This window comes from Theropithecus gelada, chromosome 7b (assembly GCF_003255815.1).
Source record: "Theropithecus gelada isolate Dixy chromosome 7b, Tgel_1.0, whole genome shotgun sequence".
In the NCBI taxonomy this organism is placed as follows: Eukaryota; Metazoa; Chordata; class Mammalia; order Primates; family Cercopithecidae; genus Theropithecus; species Theropithecus gelada.
Genome location: NC_037675.1, coordinates 72,578,598 through 72,601,892, shown reverse-complemented (window position 1 = coordinate 72,601,892; position 23,295 = coordinate 72,578,598). Strand labels below are relative to the sequence as shown.

General features: G+C 46.6%; 1 protein-coding gene across 1 annotated transcript; it reads right to left on the bottom strand.

The window, feature by feature from the left end:
• Positions 1-273: 273 nt before the first annotated feature.
• LOC112628405 (non-histone chromosomal protein HMG-14-like) lies at positions 274-5,496 on the bottom strand. The gene is made up of 3 exons (XM_025391143.1): positions 5,439-5,496; positions 650-815; positions 274-451 (listed from the first exon to the last, which is right to left on the bottom strand). Exons 1-3 carry the CDS (start codon positions 5,494-5,496, stop codon positions 274-276), a joined length of 402 nt encoding a protein of 133 aa, XP_025246928.1.
• Between the last annotated feature and the right edge of the window lie 17,799 nt (positions 5,497-23,295).

The window sequence follows — 23,295 nt, the reverse complement described above, 5'->3', positions numbered from 1 at the left end:
GCGGAGCTTGCAGTGAGCCGAGATCGCGCCACTGCACTGCAGCCTGGGTGACACAGCGAGACTCCGTCTCAAAAAAAAAAAAAAAAAAAAAAAAAAAAAAAAAAAAAAAAAGCATTTACACTTAAAAAATGGGATGAGGTCGGATTCCCTCCTTCTTAAAAATGTTTCTAGAGCTACTAAAAAACTTGCATTTAGAAAATAGTTGATAAAAATATTCCTCTGGATTGTGCAAGAAGGGAGACATGGACCATTGGTAAGACATGGTATATGGTACTAATCAGACTTGGCTTCTTTCTCTTCTGCTTCATCAGAGGCTGGGCTCTCCTCAGTTTTCGTTTCCCCGCTTTCTGCAGGTAAATCTTCTTTAGTTTTTTGGTTAGCCACTTGGGCCTGTTTTCCCTTTGCTCCCCTTTTCCCTTTTGTTTGCACCTTTTTTGTCTGAAGATATATCCTGGAAAAAAGCACCATGCTGTATGCTCAGGTTGACTGTCCTGCTACAGTTAATCCCTTTATTTCATATAACGAGGAACTAAAAGGATCAATTTTGAATTTATCATTTTCATATAGGTGTTGAAGAATCTAAGTTTTGGATAGAAATTAATCACCCCGTGAAGAACATGTAGAGCTTTGCAGATGGTGGTTTCAATGCTTCGCTGCTGCCTTTTTCGGCTTCGCTTCCGCTTTTGCAGGAGGTTTAGCTGACAACCGCGCGGATCTCCTCTTGGGCTCTTCCTTGGTGGCCCCTTCGGCGGAGCTGACCTTCCTTCCTCTTGGGCATCCTGGCAGCGGGGAAAGGGGCGAGCCGGGCCGGGTGCCTGTGGCCCGCGGCGCGCAGAGAGATTTCGCGAAACTGGGCTGCCTGGCCCTTTTTTTTTTCTTTTCTTTTTTTTTTTTTTTTTTTTTTTGCTATGGAGTCTCGCTTTGTTGCCAGGCTGGAGTGCAGTAGTGCGATCTCCGCTCACTGAAACCTCCACTTCCCGGGTTCAAGCGATGCTCCTGCCTCAGCCTCCTGAGCAGCTGGGACTACAGGTACCTGTCACCATGCCCGGCTAATTTTTTTTTTGTATTTTTAGTAGAGACGGGGTTTCACCATGTTGGCCTGGATGGTCTCAATCTCCTGACCTCGTGATCTGCCCACCTCAGCCTCCCAAAGTGCTGGGATTACAGGCATGAGCGACTGCGCCCAGCCAAGAGCCTTCTAATGACCTGTTGCATGGGATCCCCCTCAGTGCCCATCCTGCTTGGCCTCCCTTCAGCATTTGTTGACTTTACCCTCAGTCTAGAGTTTTCCTTTCCCCACCTCTTGTCTGCTCCTTCTCCATTGCTTTCCCTCACTCTTCCTCCACCCGTCCCTGCAATATGTGCCCAGGTCTCTGTCCTTGTGGTTCTTATTGCACATTCCCCTGGGCTTTCTCATCCATGTCTGGGAACTACATGAGTCTTCCATGTATTAATCTTCAAAAAGAAGGAAGAGTCCTGAGTTGTCATTCCCTTTTTCAACAGTCCTCAGTGGCTCACAGGGATCTCCAGTGCTGGATCCCGGGATATGCTAGGGTTGGCTCTTGAACATCCACTGCACCCCTCGTCCTTTAATCCACCTGCAGTGGATGCAGGGAGGGGCCCCTAGATCCCTCTGTAGCAGTTACTCCCCCTGTTGCTGGGCATGCTGCTGGCACACCACCCTGAGCTGTCAGCCCTCTTTGGGAATTGTCTCAGCTGAAGGGATTCATTTTGTCCAACATTACACCCTTTCCCAGAGCAGCCTGCATCTCGTGGCATCAGTGTGGGAGTGTAAAGTCTTGAGCCCCGTGCCCTAACTCAGGAAATCTCTGAGGAGTCATTGCAGCGCCAAAGCTCCTCAGAGGTCAGCTGAGGCCTTGGTGGACACTGCATCCCAGCCCAACTTCTCCTGCCCAATCCTGCCCCCTTCCCTTCTCTTCCCCTCTCCTTTGCTCCCCTTCCCCAGATGTTACCCCTGGGAGCACTCAACAAACTCCCTGCACATTTATCTCCATCACAGTCCACTTCTCAAGGACACAGCCCCGGACACTACCCACATCACCCTATTTGCCTCACTTGATGAATCCCCCTGCTGCATTCTTTCCTTCCTTGATTTCTTGGTTCACACCATCCCCTCCCATTCTCCTGTCCTTTCCTCCTGTCTCTACCTGTCAAAATACTCCTTGTTCTTCAAGGCTCAGTTCAAATGGCATCTTTTGCATGACGTTTTTATTTGATGTTCTCTGGTTTACCTCTCTCCACCTCTAAGGTAGAAGATACCACTCCCGTCTTTTTGCCTGGGCTCTGAAATTGCCCCAGAACCAATTTGTGATGGTTATTTTACTTTTGAGGCAAGGTCTTGCTCTGTCACCCAGGCTGGAGTATAGTAACGACCTCAGCTCACTGCAATCTCCACCACCCAGCTCAAGCAATCCTCTTACCTCAGCCTCCCCAAACAGCTAGGACTACAGGTGTGTGCCACCACACCTGGCTATTTTTTTTGTCTTTTTGGTAGAGACAAAGTTTCACCATATAACCCAGGCTGGAAAAACTCCTGAGCTCAAAAGATCCACCCATCTCAGCCTCCCAAAGTGCTGGGATTACAGGTGTGAGCCACTGCACCCGGCCTGTGATGGTTAACTTTAATGTGTCGACTTGGCTGATCCATGGAGTGCCCAGATAATTGGTCAAATATTATTCTAGCTGTTTCTGGATGAAATGGACACTTAAATCAGTAGACTGAATAAAGCAGTTTGTTCTCCCTAATGTGTGAAGGCCTCATTCAATCGGCCAAAGGCCTGAATAGAACAAAAAGGGTGACCTCCCAAGTAAGAATTCTTCCTGCCTGACAACCTTGGATCTGGGACATTAGCTTTATTCCTTGCTTTTGGACTTGAACTGAAACATTGGCTCTTCCTGAGTCTCAGGCCTGCTGGCCTCCAAACTGGAACTGTATCACCTGTTCTTCCGGTTTTCACGCCTCCAGACTTGGACTGGAACTAAACCATCAGCTCTCCTGAGTCTCAGCTTGTCACCTCATCCAGCAGATCTTGGGACTTGCCAGCTTCTGTAATTGTGTGAGCCAGTTCCTTATAATAAATATCTTCCTCTGTCTATATATGTACATCCTATTGGTTATGTTTCTTTGGAGAACTCTAAAAAATACTATGGGAATAATGGATTTGGTGTGAAAAATTAGTGTTGTCATACCTGTATAAGCACCTGAACAGTCCCTATACGTAGTTATTTCAGCACAATGAATGTTAGCTATTATTATTATGTGTGTCTTATTATTCTAGAAGTAGGGTAATGTCTTAATAATTTTTATCTGACATATCAAGCCCAGAATAAATATTTGCTGATGGAACCCAATTATCTCCTGGCTTAAATACTCCCACCCATGTATTACTATGATTTCAGCTCTCACTGCGTTCCCAACTGTTTCCAGGGTCTCTCTCTCTCTCTCTCTCTCTCTCTCTCTCTCTCTCTCTCTCAGAGATAGAATCTTGCTCTGTTATCTAGGCTGGAGTGTAGTGGTGCAATCATAGCTCAATGCAGCCTTGAACTCCTGGGCTCAAGAGATCCTCCTATCTCTTCCTCCAGAGTAGTTGAGACTACAAGTGTGTCCTGCCACCACTCCTAGGCTAATTTTTATGTTTCTTTTGTAGGGATGCAGTCTCACTATGTTGCCTAGGCTGTTCTTCAACTCCTGGCTTCAAGTTATCCTCCTGCCTCAGCCTCCCGAAGTACTGGGGTTACAAGTGTGAGCCACCATGCCCGGCCATTTCCAGGGGTGTTTAAGGAGATGCCTCCCATGTGTCCTGTCTGTCAGTTGCACTCATGATGCCTAGCATCTCAGCTCTTCCTCCTTGTCCCAGTCCCTCCCTCTCACCCTTGCTGGTGTCCACCATAGGCACATCAACATCTGTCTCATGTTCCCCACATGTCCAGTTGTCGGGGCACCAGAGGGGAGGTGGCTTCCAAGCAGAGGGGTAGGGGAGGCTCTGAGCCACTCACCTTCTCTTGAGCCCCAAAGAAGCTATACTTGTGCTCAAAGTTTCTTGAATAGCCTCCTTCAGCTTCAACCCTTGCCCTCCCTCCCTACCTCCCACCTCCCAACTGGACTCTAAACGAGTTCACAGGACCAACCAAAAAAAGAGATGTCTGGTCTCCTCTTCATCTCCTCTGGCCTTTTCTCTACCAAAAATTTGGTGTCTTCCTGAGGCTGCAGAAGAAAAATTTCCAGGAATGGAGACAGGAGAGCAGATACCGACGGGAGTGGGTAGTGGGGAGAAGAGCAGGGGGTTCGATTGTGCGGGGGCAGCAGCAGCTGCTGCACAAAAGTCCCCAGACACACTTAGTATATTCTTGTGGGATGCAGCAGAATCCCACCAAAAGACGAGCGAGAGTGAGACAGAGTAGGGACAGGACTCAGCCAGCCCCCACTAAAGTATTTTTCCACACATGCCCACTGACCACCAGGTCTTGATGCACCATCCCCACCGGCACTATACCCGCTGACCAGAGCTTGCAAGGTGTCTGAGGAAACTAAAATAAGCAATATTCCACCATAAATCTTACTCAAGGGAGTTAACTCAATCGCCCACATGTGCATAGGCCAGGAAAATGACCGATTCTAATCCCTAGCCTCATTGCAATTCTAAAATCTCTGCCCAGGAAGGGGTTTTTATCCACCACTTTCTGATCATGTGATGCGTGTGTTAGCATGATTCGTTACTGCATCTGTGCATCCTGTGCTCCACCTGGCACATGGAATGATGTTCACCCACCGTGTGAATTATGCATGTCACCATCCGTAAGACACCGTAATGCACTCCCCTTGGGGAGCCAGCTGGAGAACCCTTCCTTCTGCACTGTCTCCCTTATGTCCAATCTCTCTGGCCATAAGCCTTGTCTGGAAAACTTGCTTGACCTCATGTTAATTTCTGTTGCATGGGAGCCTAAGACCCTGTGGTCGGTAACCAGGGTAGAGCCATCAGGGACTGAAAGGGGAGGCTCTGATTCTTAGTCTTGGAGCTGATGGGTCTTTGAAAGATGTGGAAGGAAATGCTTCCTTTGACCAGAGTCCATAGCTAAGAATCACCAGGTAGGGAGAACTGGCTCATCTCCTAGGGGAGGTAGAGAGGAGGCTCCACTTACACAGGCTTTGCAGGGTCAGATTTCATGGTTGAAGGCAGCAGGCCTCCCTGCCCAGGCACTTGCAGCTTTGTGAGTGGCCAGTCTGACCATCATCCTCTTCCCTTTGGAGCACTGGGCACATCCAGAGCCTCTGCACATTGTGAGACTTCATTCCCACTGGAGTCTGCCCACTGGGAAGACACAGAAGCTCTTGACTCAAGGTGCTGCTGGAGATGGCAAGGCCATTCTGTGATGCCAGAGCCCAGGTTGTCAGTTTGCTTTCCCCTAGATTTCAGTACCCATCTCCTGTCCCTGGGCCTGAACAGGCTTCTGGAAAATGTACAGAAAGGCCAGCATACTTACAGCCTCACACAGATCTCCCCAAAGCCCTCTACATACACCAAAATGTAGACTCCTACCTCATGGTCTAGAAGGCAGTCCCTCTCATGCAAGACTACTTGTCAGATGATCAATCTGTCTGGCTGGAGTAGTTTTCAGAACAGAAGGCTCTCTGCTTGATTAGGAAGTCTGTAGAATGGACTTCGGTTAATAGGAATGTTGTATTAGGCCGTTCTTATATTGCTATAAAGGAATACCTGAGACTGGGGAATTTATAAGGAAAATAAACTTAATTCACTCACAGTTCTGCAGGCTGTACAAGAAGCATGGTGCTGGTGTCTGCTCAGCTTCTAGGAAGGCCTCAGGAAGCTTACAATCATGGCAGAAGGCGAAGGGGGAGCAGGCATGTCACATGGTAAAAGCAGGAGCACACGTGAATGGAGTGGGAGGTGCCACAGACTTTTGAATAATCAGATCTCATAAGAGCTCACTTACTCTGGTGAAGACAGCACCAAGCCACCGGGATTCGTCCCCATGGGCCAAACACCCCCCACCTGGTCCCACCTCCAGCAATGGGGATTACATTTTAACATGAGATTTGGGTAGAGACAAATATCTAAACTGTGTCAAATGTCTTCCTGATCAGGGTTTACTAAGCCAGATTTGGAGTGTGTCTGGGAAAAACATGAGCTGCATACATATCTATGGTTATTTTTCTGAAGAGGTTTGTTTTCAGGAGGTTTAATATTCATACATTTCCTTCAAGGGGGTAGGCATGCAGGAAGAGAGCCAGGTTGGTGGTAAAGGCAATGGTTACATTCTTGTGAGCCTTTAGTTAATGCCCAGAAAATCTACATCTTATATAAGATAAGGGGAATGTTTCCAGAGAAAAAAAATGAGTAAAAGAAGAATCAGTTATACAGACATCTCTGGGTAAGGGAGGAATGATTGCTCTCTTGGTTCTGCACCTGGGAATGTATGCTTGTAATCGACATTATCAGCCTGGAATGAAACAGACTTTCATTTTAGGAGCTAGACTTAGATTGTAGACCTAAAGTTACATTTGGCATGTCCTTGTTTATGGGAGGCCAGCAAAAACAATAGTTTACTTATGAATGAATGATCTATGGGGGTGGTCCTTTGTAGATAGATGCCTGAGGACTTACCCTTCTGTGGGGATCTGGCTAATGCAAGATGCTACTAACAGCTACTTGGAAGGGGGTTCTGCCTGCTTAACCTCTTTTCGCACAAGGAGCATGGGAGTGCTGAGATCTTTTAATTTTCCTTTAGACTTGTAGCTTCTACCTACCTCGTTCTACTGTCTGGTCCTCAGAAGAAAATATCTAATCCATTATCTAATTGGTCCTATGGGAGGTAAGGGTGGAATTGTTTAAAGTGGATGTCTGGGGAGGCTAAAGGACTTATGAAACAAGCTACAAGTGGAATTGGGTTAGAACCCAAGTGTCTTAATTTCCCAGGTCAGTTCTCTTTCCATCATTCTGTATTTCATAATCCTTGACAATTATTGTTGAATACTTACTGTGTGTGCCTGGAATACTGGGTGGGTGTTGGAGTCATAGGAGACCATGACCCTCTCTGCAGGGAGTTATCCGTTCAGCTCAGGGGATGTTCCTTGTGGAATAAACACACACACACACACACACACACACACACACACACACACTCTCTCTCTCTCTCTCACACATACACACACACACACACACACTCTCTCTCTCTCTCTCTCACACATACACACACACACACACACACTCTCTCTCTCTCTCTCACACACATACACACACACACACACACACACACACACACACACACACGATTCAAAGCACTTGAATCCTGGCCTCATTTTCACCCAGGAAGGTCAGCCTGGAAAACCATGCTTCATCCTTGCTTTCAGCTGCTCCCTCCAGCACAAGCCGACAGACAGGGAGGAAGGGAAGCCCAAGAAGGGAAGAGCCTGAACTCAAAAGGAAGAAGAAAGGCCGGAAGAAGAGTTTGAAAATGACAGCCGCCAACCTTGGCTTGGAAAGAAGGTCCAGAGCCCACGGGGGGGTGTGGGGGAGGGAGCGGGTAGAGCCGGTCATGCTCACTAAGTGCCAAAAACAGTGGGGATGTAGGGGAGCTGGGCCTGAGCCCCAGAACTGCAAACTGGAAATGCTCAAGCAAGGCAGGCCCCAGTCATTTCCAAGGACCTGGACTTCTGGGCCAGGCTTCACCACTACCAGAGATGTGCCTTCATCTTTCTTAGAGGGAAGGTGTTCTGACCAGCGCCCTGCTGAGTCCAGCACCAACAGCAGTGCTTAGTAATCCAGCTGCATTCCCCGCCCCGCCCCCCACCCCCGGGATGGTAGTACTTACACAGCTGAGTCATTTAGCCACAGAGAGACCCAAGCCCTACTATCTGAAGCTTGTGGATGCAAACGCTGACATCCTCCCAGATGCTCAAAAGTGGAACAAGTAGGGACTTAGTGGTCCAAACAGCATTTACAGCCCAGCCTACCTTCTTTCATGGGAAGGGAGCTGGGAAAGGGAGCCGTGGCCTCTCCAAAGGCTGCACTTGGCTTTGGATGTCTGACTGTCAAGGAGCTGAAGTGCTCGTGTCAGAATCCAGGGCTACCAGTGTGGATCTGGAGAAAGTCAGCTCCAAAGGGGAGGAAGCAATATTCCTAAGTAACAATTCTTAATCAGGATTCCCAGACAGTTGAGACATGGAAGATAGATAGGACTCTAGTTTTGTCTCTGTCATGGACAGCTGTATGGCCTTGGGAAGTCACTATACCTCTCTGAACTTTGGTTATGTCAGCTCTCACATGAGACATGATCTACTCCACCTCCTTTGAAGGTGGTTGGGATCTGACATATATGAAAGTGCTTTGAAAAAGTTTAAATGAGGGCTACCCTCTTTGGGTCCCCTCCCTTTGTATGGGAGCTCTGGTTTCACTCTATTAAATCTTGCAGCTGCACTCTCTTCTGGTCCGTGTTTGTTACGGCTCGAGTTGAGCTTTTCGCTTGCCGTCTACCACTGCTGTTTGCCGCCATTGCAGACCCGCCACTGACTTCCATCCCTCCAGATCCTGCAGGGTGTCCACTGTGCTCCTGATCCAGCGAGGCACCCATTGCCACTCCCTATCAGGCTAAAGGCTTGTCATTGTTCCTGCATGGCTAAATGCCTGGGTTCCTCCTAATTGAGCTGAACACTAGTCACCGGATTACACAGTTTTCTTCCCTAACCCACGGCTTCTAATAGAGCTATAACACTCACTGTGTGGCCCAAGATTCCATTCCTTGGAATCCGTGAGGTCAAGAACCCCAGATCAGAGAACATGAGGTTTGCCACCACATTGGAAGTGGCCTGCCACCATTTTGGAAGTGGCCCGCCACCATCTTGGGAGCTCTGGGAGCAAGGACCCCCAGTAACATTCTGGTGACCACATTTTGGTGACCACGGAGGGACCTCCAAAGTGGTGAGTAATATTGGACCACTTTCACTTGCTATTCTATCCTAGCCTTCCTTAGAATTGGAGGAAAATACTGGGCACCTGTCGGCCAGTTAAAAACAATTAGCATGGCCACCGGACTTAAGACTCAGGTGTGAGGCTATCTGGGGAAGGGCTTTCTAACAACCACCAACCCTTCCAGGTTGGGAACGTTGGTCTGCCTGGAGCCAGCTTCCACTTTCAATTTTCTTGGGGAAGCCAAGGGCCGACTAGAGGCAGAAAGCTGTCCTGAACTCCTGGCAGTAGCCGGTTGAGATCATGATACAACCAGAAGTGTCTACTCAACCGTCACTCATGCATGCGCCCATACCTTTCCTTCTGACCCATATCTCCTGGGTCCCGACCACAACTTTCTTGAAAGTGTAGCCCCAAAATTCTCCTTACCTCTGAATCTACTTCTTCTGATCCCTGTCTCCTAGGTACTAATGGGTCAGACTTTCGTTTCCTTTACCAAGCTGTATCTCCAAAAGGATCTAAGGAAGCTCGAGGCTGTGTCCTTAGGCACCTAGGCTATAACTCAGGGAGTCTTATCCCTGGTGTACCTCCTGATTTAGGTATACAGCTCTTGACATAGGCAGTTATGTGGGACCCATTCCCCACCACCCTTGCCAGGGGCCCAAGTTTGTAATAGCGGAGAGAGAGAGAGATGGAGAGAGACAGAGACGGAGAGAGAGAGAGAGATGGAGAGAGAGAGACAAAGAGGGAGTCAAAGAGAAAAAGAAAGAAAAAGATAAAAATAGTAAAAAAAAAAAAAAAGTGTGCCCTATTCCTTTAAAAGCCAGGGTAAATTTAAAACCTGTAATTGATAATTGAAGATCTTGTCTGTGACCCTATAACACTCTAATACCACTTTGTTGTCAGTATAAATAAGGGCGTAGCCCAAAAGCACTGAGGCCACTGACAACCCGAGGCTTACCTATCAAAAATCCTTAACCCAGTAACCGCAGATGGGCCAAATGCATTCAGTCAGTAGCAGCACCTGCTTTGCTAAAAGTAGAAAAGTAACTTTTAGAGAAAACCTCATTGTGAGCACACCTCACCAGTTCAGAATTATTCTAAGTCAAAGAAGGAAAAAGGTAGCTTACTAACTCAAAAATCTTAAAGTATGGGGCTATTCTGTTAGAAAAGGGTAATGTAACTCCAACCCCTGATAATTCTCTTAACCCAGCAGATTTCCTAACAGGGGATTTAAATCTTAATTACCATACAAAGGTCTGACCAGACCTAGGATAGATGGTTCCTCCCAGGTGATTGAGAAAAAAACCACAATGGGTATTCAGTAATTGATACGGAGACTCCTGTGGAAGCAGAGTTAGAAAAATTGCCTAATAATTGGTCTCTTCAAACATGCGAGCTGTTTGCACTCAGCCAAGCCTCAAAGTACTTTCAGAATCAAAAGACTATCTCAATCCTGACTCAAAAGGTTAGCTACACCCTTTCTGAAACGAATTTGCATAAGAACTCTTGTTTGTGGGAATGCATCTTGTTGAGGCAGCTGGGTTGTTATGAAATACTCAGGAACCCAGCCCAGCTCTAGGACTCACCCCTTAGCGCAAAGGCAATGTTGGGCACGCTGGTAAAGGACCACTAGAATCCAGCAGCCCGGACCCCTTTCTTTGAGGTCAAGAGAGGTGGGAAAACGGGTGCAGGACTGCTACATCGGTGAGCATAACTAATCCGATAAGCAGAGGTCCCTGGGTGGTTACGCACCCTGGAAAGGAAAAAGCTTTAGGACCATAGAGGATGCTCTAGGACTAATGCTCATCGGAAAATGACTACAGGGTGCTGGCTTCCCTATGTTCTTTTTTCAGATGGGAAACGTTCCCCCCAAGGCAAAAACGCCCCTAAGATGTGTTCTGGGGGAATTGGGACCAATTTGACCCTCAGAGGCTAAGAAAGAAATGACTTACATTCTTCTGCAGTACCGCCTGGCCACAATATCCTCTTCAAGGGGGAGAAACCTGGCCACCTGAGGGAAGTATAAATTATAACACCATCTTACAGCTAGACCTCCTTTGTAGGAAAAAAGGCAAATGGAGTGAAGTGCTATATGTACAAACTTTCTTTTTGTTAAGAGACAACTCGCAATTATGTAAAAAGTGTGATTTATGCCCTACAGGAAGCCCTCAGAGTCTACCTCCCTACCCCAGCGTCCTCCTGACTTCTTCCCCAACTAATAAGGACACCCCTTCAACCCAAATGGTCCAAAAGGAGATAGACAAAGGGGTAAACAATGAACCAAAGAGTGCCAATATTCCCCGATTATGCCCCATCCAAGCAGTGAGAGGAGGAGAATTCGGCCAACCCAGAGTGCATGTAGCTTTTACTCTCTCAGACTTAATGCAAATTAAAATAGACCTAGGTAAGTTCTCAGATAACCCTGATGGCTATATTGATGTCTTACAAGGGTTAGGACAATCCTTTGATCTGACATGGAGAGATATAATGTTACTGCTAAATGAGACACTAACCCAAATGAGAGAAATGCCGCCATAACTGCAGCCCGAGAGTTTGGCCATCTCTGGTATCTCAGTCAGGTCAATAATAGCATGACAACAGAGGAAAGAGAACGATTCCTTACAGGCCAGCAGGCAGTTCCCAGTGTAGACCCTCACTGGGACACAGAATCAGAACATGGAGATTGGTGTCGCAGACATTTGCCAACTTGTGTGCTAGAAGGACTAAGGAAAACTAGGAAGAAGCCTATGAATTATTCAGTGATGTCCACTATAACACAGGGAAGGGAAGAAAGTCCTACTGCTTTTCTGGAGAGACTAAGGGAGGCATTGAGGAAGCATACCTCCCTGTCACCTGACTCTGTTGAAGGCCAATTAATCCTAAAGGATAAGTTTATCACTCAGTCAGCTGCAGACATTAGAAAAAAAACTTCAAAAGTCCGCTTTAGGCCCAGAACAAAATTTAGAAACCCTATTGAACTTGGCAACCTCGGTTTTTTATAATAGAGATGAGGAGGAGCAGGCGGAACGGGACAAATGGGATAAAAAAAGGCCACCGCTTTAGTCATGGCCCTCAGGCAAGCGGACTTTGGAGGCTCTGGAAAAGGGAAAAGCTGGGCAAATTGAATGCCCAGTAGAACTTGCTTCCAGTGCAGTCTACAAGGACACTTTAAAAAAGACTGTCCAAGTAGAAGTAATCCTCCCCCTCGTCCATGCCCCTTATGTCAAGGGAATCACTGGAAGGCCACTGTCCCAGGGCATGAGGGTCCTCTGAGTCAGAAGCCACTAACCAGATGATCCAGCAGCAGGACTGAGGGTGCCTGGGGCAAGTGCCAGCCCATGCCATCACCCTCACAGAGCCCCGGGTATGCTTTACCATTAAGGGCCAGGAGGTTAACTGTCTCCTGGACACTGGTGCAGCCTTCTCAGTCTTACTCTCCTGTCCCGGACAACTGTCCTCCAGATCTGTCACTATCCAAGTGGTCCTAGGATAGCCAGTCACTAGATACTTCTCCCAGCCACTAAGTTGTGACTGGGGAGCTTTACCCTTTTCACGTGCTTTTCTAATTATGCCTGAAAGCCCGACTCCCTTGTTAGGGAGAGACATTCTAGCAAAAGCAGGGGCCATTATACACCTGAACATAGGAGAAGGAACACCCGTTTGTTGTCCCCTGCTTGAGGAAGGAGTTAATCCTGAAGTCTGGGCAACAGAAGGACAATATGGATGGGCAAAGAATGTCTGTCCTGTTCGAGTTAAACTAAAGGATTCCGCCACCTTTCCCTACCAAAGGCAGTACCCCCTCATACCCGAGGCCCAACAAGGACTCCAAAAGATTGTTAAGGGTCTAAAAGCCTAAGGCCTAGTAAATCCATGCAATAGCCCCTGCAATACTCTGATTTTAGGAGTACAGAAACCCAACGGACAGTGGAGGTTAGTGCAAGATGTCAGGATTATCAATGAGGCTGTTGTTTCTTTATACCCAACTGTACCTAACCCTTATACTCTGCTTTCCCAAATACCAGAGGAAGCAGAGTGGTGTACAGTCCTGGACCTTAAGGATGCCTTTTTCTGCATCCCTGTACATCCTGACTCTCAATTCTTGTTTGCCTTTGAAGATCCTTCAAACCCAACATCTCAGCTCACCTGGACTCTTTTACCCCAGGGGTTCAGGAATAGCCTCCATCTATTTGGCTAGGCATTAGCCCAAGACTTGAGCCAGTTCTCATACCTGGACACTCTTGTCCTTCGGTACGTGGATGATTTACTTTTAGCTGCCCGTTCAGAAACCTTGTGCCATCAAGCCACCTAAGTGTTCTTAAATTTCCTTGCTACCTGTGGCTACAAGGTTTCCAAACCAAAGGCTCAGCTTCGCTCACAGCAGGTTAAATACTTAGGGCTGGCTAGGCATGGTGGCTCATGCCTGTAATCCCAGCACTTTGGGAGGCCGAGGCAGGCAGATCACGAGGTCAGGATCGAGACCATCCTAGCTAACACAGTGAAACCCCATCTCTACTAAAAATGCATAGCCAGAGTGGTAGTGGGCACCTGTAGTCCCAGCTACTCGGGAGACTGAGGCAGGAGAATGGTGTGAACCCAGGAGGTGGAGCTTGCAGTGAGCTGAGATTGCACCACTGCACTCTATCCAGCCTGGGTGACAGAGCGAGACTCTGTCTCAAAAAACAAACAAACAAACAAACAAAAAATACTTAGGGCTAAAATTATCCAAAGGCACTAGGGCCCTCACTGAGGAGCGTATCCAGCCTATACTGGCTTATCCTCATCCCAAAACCCTAAAGAAACTAAGAGGGTTCCTTGGCATAACAGGTTTCTGCCGAATATGGATTCCCAGGTACAGCAAAATAACCAGACCATTATATACACTAATTAAGGAAACTCAGAAAGCCAATACCCATTTAGTAAGATGGACACCAGAAGCAGAAGCAGCTTTCCAGGCTCTAAAGAGGGCCCTAACCCAAGCCCCAATGTTAAGCTTGCCAACGGGGCAAGACTTTTCTTTTATGTCACAGAAAAAACAGGAATAGCTCTAGGAGTCCATACACACGTCTGAGGGACGAGCTTGCAACCCGTGGCATACCTGAGTAAGGAAATTGATGTAGTGGGAAAGGGTTGGCCTCATTGTTTACGGGTAGTGGCAGCAGTAGCAGTCTTAGTATCTGAAGCAGTTAAGATAATACAGGGAAGAGATCTTACTTTGTGCACATCTCATGATGTGAATGGCGTAGTCACTGCTAAAGGAGACTTGTGGCTGTCCGACAACATTTACTTAAATATCAGGCTCTATTACTTGAAGGGCCAGTGCTGTGACTGCACGCTTGTGCAACTCTTAACCCAGCCACATTTCTTCCAGACAATGAAGAAATGATAGAACATAATTGTCAACAAGTAATTGCTCAAACCTACACCACTCGAGGGGACCTTTTAGAGGTTCCTTTGACTGATCCCGACCTCAACTTGTATACTGATGGAAGTTCCTTTGTAGAAAAAAGACTGCGAAAGGCGGGGTATGCAGTAGTCCTTCAAAATCGAAGAGCTGTAGACTTGCTAACCGCCGAAAGAGGGGGAACCTTTTTATTTTTAGGAGAAGAATGCTGTTATTATGTTAATTAATCTGGAATTGTCACCGAGAAAGTTAAGGAAATTCGAGACAAATTTCCTTTTTAAGCAGAGGAGCTTAAAAAACAGTGGACCCTGGGGCCTCCTCAGCCAACGGATGCCCTGAATTCTCCCCTTCTTAGGACCTCTAGCAGCTGTAATACTGCTACTCCTTGTATCTTTCACCTCCTTGTTAAGTTTGTCTCTTCCAGAATCAAAGCTGTAAAACTACAAATGGTTCTTCAAATGGAGCCCCAGATGCAGTCTATGAGTAAGATCTACCACGGACCACTGGACCGGCCTGCTAGCCCATGCTCCAATGTTAATGACATCAAAGGCACCCCTCCTGAGGAAATCTCAACTGCACAACACCTACTACTCCCCAGTTCAGCAGGAAGCAGTTAGAGCGATCGTCGGCCAACCTCCCCAACAGCACTTGGGTTTTCCTGTTGAGAAGGGGGTACCGAGAGACAGGACTAGCTGGATTTCCTAGGCCGACTAAGAATCCCTAAGCCTAGCTGGGAAGGTGACTGGTTCCACCTTTAAACACGGGGCTTGCAACTTAGCTCACACCCAACCAATCGGATAGTAAAGAGAGCTCACTAAAATGTGAATTAGGCAAAAACAGGAGGTAAAGAAATAGCCAATCATCTATTGCCTGAGAGCACAGCGGGAGGGACAAGGATCAGGATATAAACCCAGGCATTCGCGCAGGCAGTGGTAACCCACTTTGGGTCCCCTCCCTTTGTATGGGAGCTCTGTTTTCACTCTATTTCACTCTATTAAATCTTGCAACTGCAAAAACACACACACACACACACACAGAGAAAAATTTAAATGGAAGGATGTTTTCTTATTCTGAATGAATGTTCTAGAAGGGTACCAGGCAAGGTCTTGCAATGAGGAATATTTTGTTTTCCAGAGAATGTGCTTGTTTAAATATAGCTGTGTGAAAGCAGGCTCTGGAACATAGGACCTCGGCCTTCTACTGTGCCTGTCTCTTGGTGGGATGAATGAAGCTTGTGAAATACAGCTGGGGAGTTTTAGGGGGAGTCTGACCACTCCAAGGAACCTGCTGGCGTCGCAGCAGAGATTCTAGGATGCTGTGCAAATACCAGTGGAGCTCCTGCACTGATGAGCGCTTAGTTTTAAAAGGCAAAGGCCCTACCCGGGAAGATCTTGGAGTGCAATGGATGTGGCAGAGGGTCTCAGAAAGCAACACATGGTAAGTGCCAAAGCAGAGGCTTATGCCGATTGCTAAGTGTTTCAGAGGAGATTAATCAACACTAGAGAAACCAGGGAAGGCTTCAAAGAAGAGGAGCCAAGTGGCCTATACAGATGCCAATGGTGGTGACAGACTCATCTGAGCCAAAGCCAGGGCAGAGAATTCCTATTTGAGATCATGGGAAGAAGTTGGGTCTAGGAAGCTGCGAACCAAAGGAGCCACAGGCGGAAAGTTCTGCAGAAGCACGAGCAGATCACCAGCCGGGGGAACAGGGGCCAGAGATTACAGTCAGTATCCCTGAGCCTAGAGCTGGGACCACGTGAGAATGGAGCCCACTTACAAACAGCTCGGGAAATCCAAAGCTTCTAGGTTGACCCATCTATCTATGGCCTGCATTTTTTCCTCAGTTTCACAGCCACCTGGTGTAGGGCACATGGAATGATCCTCCTGACTTAAAGGACCAGGTTCAGCACAGACAGTGACTAGAACTTCCAAAGATGGAGATGGGAGATGATGGGTGGGAAGCTAGGGGCTGAAATGCCAGTGAAGGCCCCTGTGTGATGACAGGCCCAGCGTGGGATGGTAGAGGCCACCGTCAGAATCAGGGAAGCCTGTGAAGTCCGGTGTGATTTTATTTGGTGAAGGTGGGGGTTAAAATGAAAGGCAAGGATGGAAAGTCAGGGAAGGCTGGCACTTAGTGCACACCCAGAAATCTGGACTTTATTCTGCAGGCAGTGGGGAGTCATTGGCTGGTTTTGAGAATATCTCATATGACTGATTATTCTGACAACAATGTGGGGAAACTCAGGTGAAAAACACCTCTTGGCAAGAGGAAATAGCAACCTTAACAAGAGCAGAGGTAGTGGAGAATAAAAGATTTCAAAGAAATTCTGGAGGCAGAATCAATAATACCTAGTGATAGGTTGAAAATGGGAATTGGGCATGAAGAAAAAGCCCAAGGAGATTTTAAATTGCAAAAGCTCATGTTGAGGAAGATGGTGATATAAACAGAGAAAATATAGAACTCAAAATTGGAAATATGAAAAGCAGAGGATGTTTATGAGAAAAGATGATGAATTCAGTTGTAAATATGTTGAAATTGAGATAGGTGTCGGGTCACCTGCATGCCAGCATCCATCAGATATTTGGAAACACAGGTCTCCAGCAAAAGAGGGAGGTATATTGGAGATGAACAACAAAGTCATGGAAATAACTGATATTTAAAAGGAGAGAGTATAAAATAAAAGGAGAAAAAGGCTTGAAAAGAAAACCATGAGACATGCACAAGCATAAGTTCTCAGGAAGGAAAGAAGAATCAAGGAAGGAGGCAAAGAAGTTGTGGCTGACCAAGGAGAAGGGGAAAACTGAGTGCTCTGTTCCTGATACGGAGGGAGGCACTACAGAAACAGGGTCAAATCATTAGTCAAGTCTCTTTGATTGTAAGGGAGTGAAAATCCACTCCAACTAACATCAACGTCAAGTGGATTTATTGGCTTGAAATTCAACCAGTGTGGAATAGTGATATTGGCTGAAGCGGCACTTGTTGTTTTGCAGCCTTCCAATGTTAATGTCCCCTTCTCAACAGCATGCAGTTTTCCTTTTGAGGCATTTACTCGTCCCTGAGAGACGCAGTCTGGTGGGGCCCATCCCTAGCTAAGGATCAGGCTTGTGCCTCCAGCTGGGCAAATCTACAGGGTCTCTAGAACTTGAATCTTGAACAGAATGAAATAACAGTGACAGAAGGGTGGCATCCTGCCTCTCAGGGTTCTGTCTGCATAAACTGTTCCACTGTGTGATTATTCTTATCTATCTTGAATCTTGGGCCTTACAGTGGCCTAGATTCCCACCTGTTCCCAAGCTTGGCTCTTCAGACTTCCATCGTTTCTCTGAAAATCTGAAGTTCTTCAAATAAATTCTCTTTGACTGGAAATAACAAGGCTGCAGGCAACCAAGAAATGCTGACTGATAGATCAACCTTAGGGACACACTTCCACCTGACTTCCTCAGCCATTAGGACCTGGCTTCGGCAGCCTGAAGACCAGAGAAGAAGAATTCAGGGTCGAGCAGTTGTGTGCTGTGGGGGTCTGTCCTGCAGACCCTGACTCAACCACAGATGAATAATGTACACTGACACAGATATTATGCTTGTCAGTCCAGCTGAGAGTCCCAGCCCCTTACAGACTCTAAGGAGACTGCTGTCAGCCATGGCCCCCTACTCGCTAGCCCTCCTGGCATTTCTTCAGCACATATTAGATGGCAAATGTCTCAAATAAACACCATTAGAGGGTAATCAACCTGGTCACCTTCTCCCAGAGAGCACCATCCTGCCTGCAAATGATCAGAGATTAGTTTTAGAATCACATGAGTAAACAAGCTATTTAGATAGACTCCTCTACATTCCTATGTTAATTACCCTTGCTATAGCTTAAAGAGGATTAGGCTGCCTTCAGCCAAACTATCTGAAGCTATGCAAAAATCTTTTGGTCTTCCAAGAAACTGTTATGTTTTATTTTATAATTTTCTCCACCATCCTTACTGAACCCCTACAGTGTACATTGCTTGACAGTCACTGAGGCCTGGGAGGTGGCATCAAGTAAAAGGACAGTGGCCCTTACTCCTTAATTTGACAAAGTGGAGGAAGGAGCCATTCCCCTAAAGATGGGTAGATAAAACTGTACCTGTGAAGCCAGGACATCTCACCAAGACGTAGATTGATTCCATGTTGCTGGGGCTGGTCCCTTGTTGAGGCTGATGCTGCTGGTGCCTGGTCCTCATTTCAGTAGCAAAGCCCTTGGGGGCATAAATAGGGAGATTGTGTAGGCTGAAGAGGGGGGCATTTAGGCAGTTTAGAACATCTTGGGCAATCCAGACAGCTGTTTCAGTAGCATTACTGGGGTGAAAGCCCAGTGACAGTGAGCTGAGGGAGTTGGAGGGAGGGAGGGCAGATGATGAGTGGTGGAGCTCCTGAGAGCACAGCAACACCTGCCCTCCTTGGGGTGTCACAAGGGTGCCTTTCTCAGGGGATTTCTGGGCAAATACATGCCAGTGTTTGCAGGAGGAGGACAGGTGTGTGGAAGCCTGTCCCACTCGCCCCTGCCCAGTCTTGCCTTCTGCTCCTCCCAGCACTCGCCATGCCGAGCCTCATGGGCTTCAGGTGGCGTGGACCCTCAACTCGCCCTCTCCTTTGCCCATTGGGTGCTCTTGGCCTCTTAGGGGCTGTCCACACTTTTCTCCCCTCTCTTTCTCCAACCTGTGCAATGTTTTCTCATCTTTTCTGTCACCTCTGAGAACTGTTTGAAGTAAAATAGAAGTCGGGGGCCAGGCGTGGTGGCTCATACCTGTAATCTCAGCACTTTGGGAGGCTGAGGCAGGTGGATAACTTGAGGTCAGGAGATCAAGACCAGCCTGGCCAACATGGTGAAACCCTGTCTCTACTAAAAATATAAAAATTAGCTGGGTGTGGTAGTACACGCTTGTAATCTCAGGGAGGCTGAGGTGGGAGGATCACTTAAATCCGGGAGGTAGAGGTTGCAGTGGGCCAAGATCGTGCCACTGCACTCCAGCTGGAGGGGACAGAGTGAGACTCCATCTCAAAAAATAAAAAAGATGGGACATGAGTCGGATTACGTCATTTCCCTGCTCAAAATCCTTTAATGGCTCTCATGTTATCCCAGTAAAAGCCCAAATCCTCCCAGTGGCTCCCAGGGCCTTCCATGACCTGGCCACCCACTCCTCTCAGTTGTCCTCTTCCACCCTCCACCTCACTCTCAACACTGGGGCCACAGAAAATTCCTCGCTTTTCCTCAGACACACTACACAGGCTCCCGACTTTGGTTCCTTACACTTTAGTACATAGTTGTTTCCATCTCTTTCTTCACATCTTTGCATGAAAGTCACCCTCTCCACATAAAATCTTGACCATGCATATTTGCAGCAGCACTGTTCACAAGGGCCAAAAGGTGGAAGCAACTCAAGTGTCCATCAACAGATGAATGGATACACAAAATGTGGTCTATCCATACGATGAAATGCTGTATGGCCATATAAAGGAATGAAGTCCTGATGCACACTACAACATACATGAACCTTGAAAACATTATGTTAAGTTACAGAAGCCAGACACAAAGCACCACAAATTGCAGGATTCCATTTACATGAAATGTCCAGAATTGACAGATCTACAGACACAGACAATGGATCAGTGGTTGCCTAGGGCTGAAGGGAGGGAGGAATGGGGAGTGACAGCTAATGGGTAGAGAGTTCTTTTCAGGGTGATGAGAATGTTCTACAATTGATTGAGGTAATGGTTGCATAAATCTATGAGTATACTGAAAAACATTTAGTTATATACTTTAAACAGGTGAATGGTGTATGCTATGGTTTAAATATCCCCTCCAAAACTTATTTCGCAATTTAAAATGTAATTGCCATTGTGATGATATTAAGAGGTGGGTGGGAGCTTTGAGAAGTGATTAGATCATGAGGGCCCTGCGTTCATGAATGAATTAATGCTGTTATTGCAAGACTGGGTTAGTGTTCCAAGGAGCCAGCTTCTGGTAAAAGGATAGGTTTAGCCCCCATTTTTTCTGTCCTGCATGCACACATGCTCACCATGTGGTATTGCAGCATGGAATATTGCTGCATGGAGCTTCTCACCAGAGGTCAGCACCATCTGTTGGATGTTTCAGCCTCCGGAACTACAAGTCAAATAAGTCTCTTTTCTTTATAAATTATCCAGTCCATGGTACTCTCTGATAGCAGCAGAAAGTGAACTAAGGCAGTTTAGTATTACTCAGAGTTATCTAGAGCTCAAAAATCAATAGAATATATACATACCCATATATGAAGAGATTTATTATAGGAATTGACTACTCAATTATGGAGTCCAAGAAGTCCCATGATCTGCTGTCTGCTGTTAACAGCTAAAGACCCAGAAATGCTGATGGTGTAATTCAGTCCAGATCTGAAGGGCTGTGAATTAGGGAGCTAATAATGTGTGTAAGTCCTGGCCTGAGTCCAAAACCCTGAGAACCAGGATCTCTGATGTGTCAGGGTCAGAGAAGATGGATGTCTCAGCTCAAACAAGAAGAAAATGTTCCTTTTCTCCACCTTTTTGTTCTTTCCAGGCCTTCAAAAGATGGGATGATGCCCACTTTGATGGGTGAGGGTGATCTTTACTGGATCTACCTATTCAAATGCTAATCTCTTTCAGAAACACCCTTACTGACACACCAGAAATAATGCTTTAACAGCTGTCCAGATACCCTTTGCCCAGTCAAGTTGACATGTAAAATTAATTAATTAATTAATCATCACTTTTTTTTTTTTTTTTTTTTGAAATGGAGTCTCGCTCTGTCACCCAGGCTAGAGTGCAGTGGCACAATCTCCACTCACTGTAACCTCCACCTCCCCGGTTCAAACGATTCTCCTGCCTCAGCCTCCTGAGTGACTGGGATTATAGGCGCGCACCACCATGCCCGGCTAATTTTTGTATTTTTAGTAGAGACAGGGTTTCACCATATTGACCAGGCTGGTCTTGAACTTCTGACTTTGCGATCCACCTGCTGTGGCCTCCCAAAGTGCTAGAATTACAAGGCATGAGCCACCGGGCCCAGCCTCTTTTTCCAGTTTTTAGAGGCTTCCTGCATTCCTTGGCTCATGACCCCTTCCATCTCTGAAGCCATCAATGGCTGGTTGAGGCTTTCCCATGCTGCATCTCTCTGACACCATATCTTTGGCCTCTCTCTTCAATATTTCAGGATCTTTGTGATTATACTGGGTCCACCTGGATAATCTCCCTATTTTCATTTCAGCTGATTAGCAAACTTAATTCCATCTACAACCTTAATTCCTCCTTGCTATGTAACTAACATAGTCTTAGGTTCTGAAGATTAGGATGCAGACATCCTGGGGATGCCATTATTTTGTCTGCCAGTGTCCTGGGCCAAACTAGACCTCATCGCCACCATCAGCTGCAAGGGAGCTTGGTAAATCAACTAGCTGGTGAAAGGTAGCAAGCTAGTCATGATTAGCTTAGACTAGTAATGTTTCGTCATCTGAATCTGTCACTGTTACTCAAATCAAATCAGGGTTTTATTAGCAAGAAAAAGGTGTGAAGGAATGGCTTATTGGGTTGGCTGCTAACTGTTGACCACAGCAAGGTATAGCTAACTTCTCGGTCTTCCCTAGTCACATGTCACATTTGTGTTTTGTACTGAGATGGGATGGAAATTGCTCATGTGAATGTTCTCAGCCTGGTCCCACACCCTGAGCAATCCAGAGGACTCTAGCTTTGCCAGCCAGAGTTTTCATTCTCTCCCCTTCTCCTGACCCCCAGCTCTTCAAAGAAAAAATCTACCCAAACAATATGGTTTTCTTGATTTTTTTGTAAAGGGCAAAAAGGAGCAAATTAGAGAGATGGGGGAGTTAGGGAAGAAATTATGTCAATGTATATAATAAAAATCTTATAGAATGAGGGGGAAAGAGAATAAGAATAGAATTAGGAAGGTCTGGAGGTAATGGGGGAGTTTTCCCAAGGGTTTTGAAACTGCTTTCGGTTGCACAGTTAACTGTGACTCCACTCTGGAACTCAACCAAATTGTAGATTCAACATAAATTATTACAAGTAACTGGCCCGCCCCATCCCCTTCCTCACGTTAGCCCTGAGGCTAACTTGCTGGTCAGTGGTGCTAGTCAGTGCCTGGCAAATAGCAAACACTGGCATCAGAGTCTCATCTGTAAAATAAGTATTTTGACAAGAAGATCTCGAAGTTCCCACCCTGCTCTGATCATTTACAGTCCTGTGATTACTATATGAAGTGCAGGTCAAACTACTTTTTGTATTTGGAAATTTAAGGTGTCAGAGATTCCAGAATTGGATGGCTGGAATTCTCAGAAAAACTAGCTCCCTAGAAATAAACTGGACTGATTTCTGAGTGCAGACTTCTAGGGATTTTACCACCTCCAACTTACAGGTGGGGTTACTTTCTTGTGTTCTAAAGATGGACTCAACATAAAGAACACATAATTTGGAACTCTAACACTCATAAGATCGCTTTCCTCCTCTTGGCTTCAGTTTTCTCAAATGCAAATGGTCTCAGTAACACCCATCATGGGGTGTTTATGTGAGTATGAAAGATAACATATTGAGGGCACATGGCACACAGTAGGCACTCAATGAAGACTAGCTATTATTATGCCCACTAAGAAAGGAATTCTTGGCTGAGCACAGTGACTCAGGCCTGTAATCCCAGCACTTTCGGATGCTGAGGCGGGTGGATTACCTGAGGTCAGGAGTTCAAGACCAGCGTGGCCAACAGGCAAAACCCCATCTCTACTAAAAATACAAAAATTAGCCGGGTATGGTGGCATGCACCTGTAGTTCCAGCTACTTGAGAGGCTGAGGCAGGAGAATCGCTTGAACCCAGGAGGCAGAGGTTGCAGTGAGCCCAGATCATGCCACCGCACTCCAGCCTGGGTGACACAGCAAGACCCTGTATCAAAAAAAAA

Excerpts from the sequence above, each read along its gene's own strand:
- LOC112628405 (XM_025391143.1), bottom strand. The coding sequence starts at position 5,496 with ATGCTGGCCTTTCTGTACATTTTCCAGAAGCCTGTTCAGGCCCAGGGA. Across the intron at positions 816-5,438 it reads GGCCCAGGGACAGGAGATGG|GCACCCGGCCCGGCTCGCCC; the intron begins GTACTGAAATCT and ends CGCGGGCCACAG. Across the intron at positions 452-649 it reads CCGAAAAAGGCAGCAGCGAA|GATATATCTTCAGACAAAAA; the intron begins GCATTGAAACCA and ends GCTTTTTTCCAG.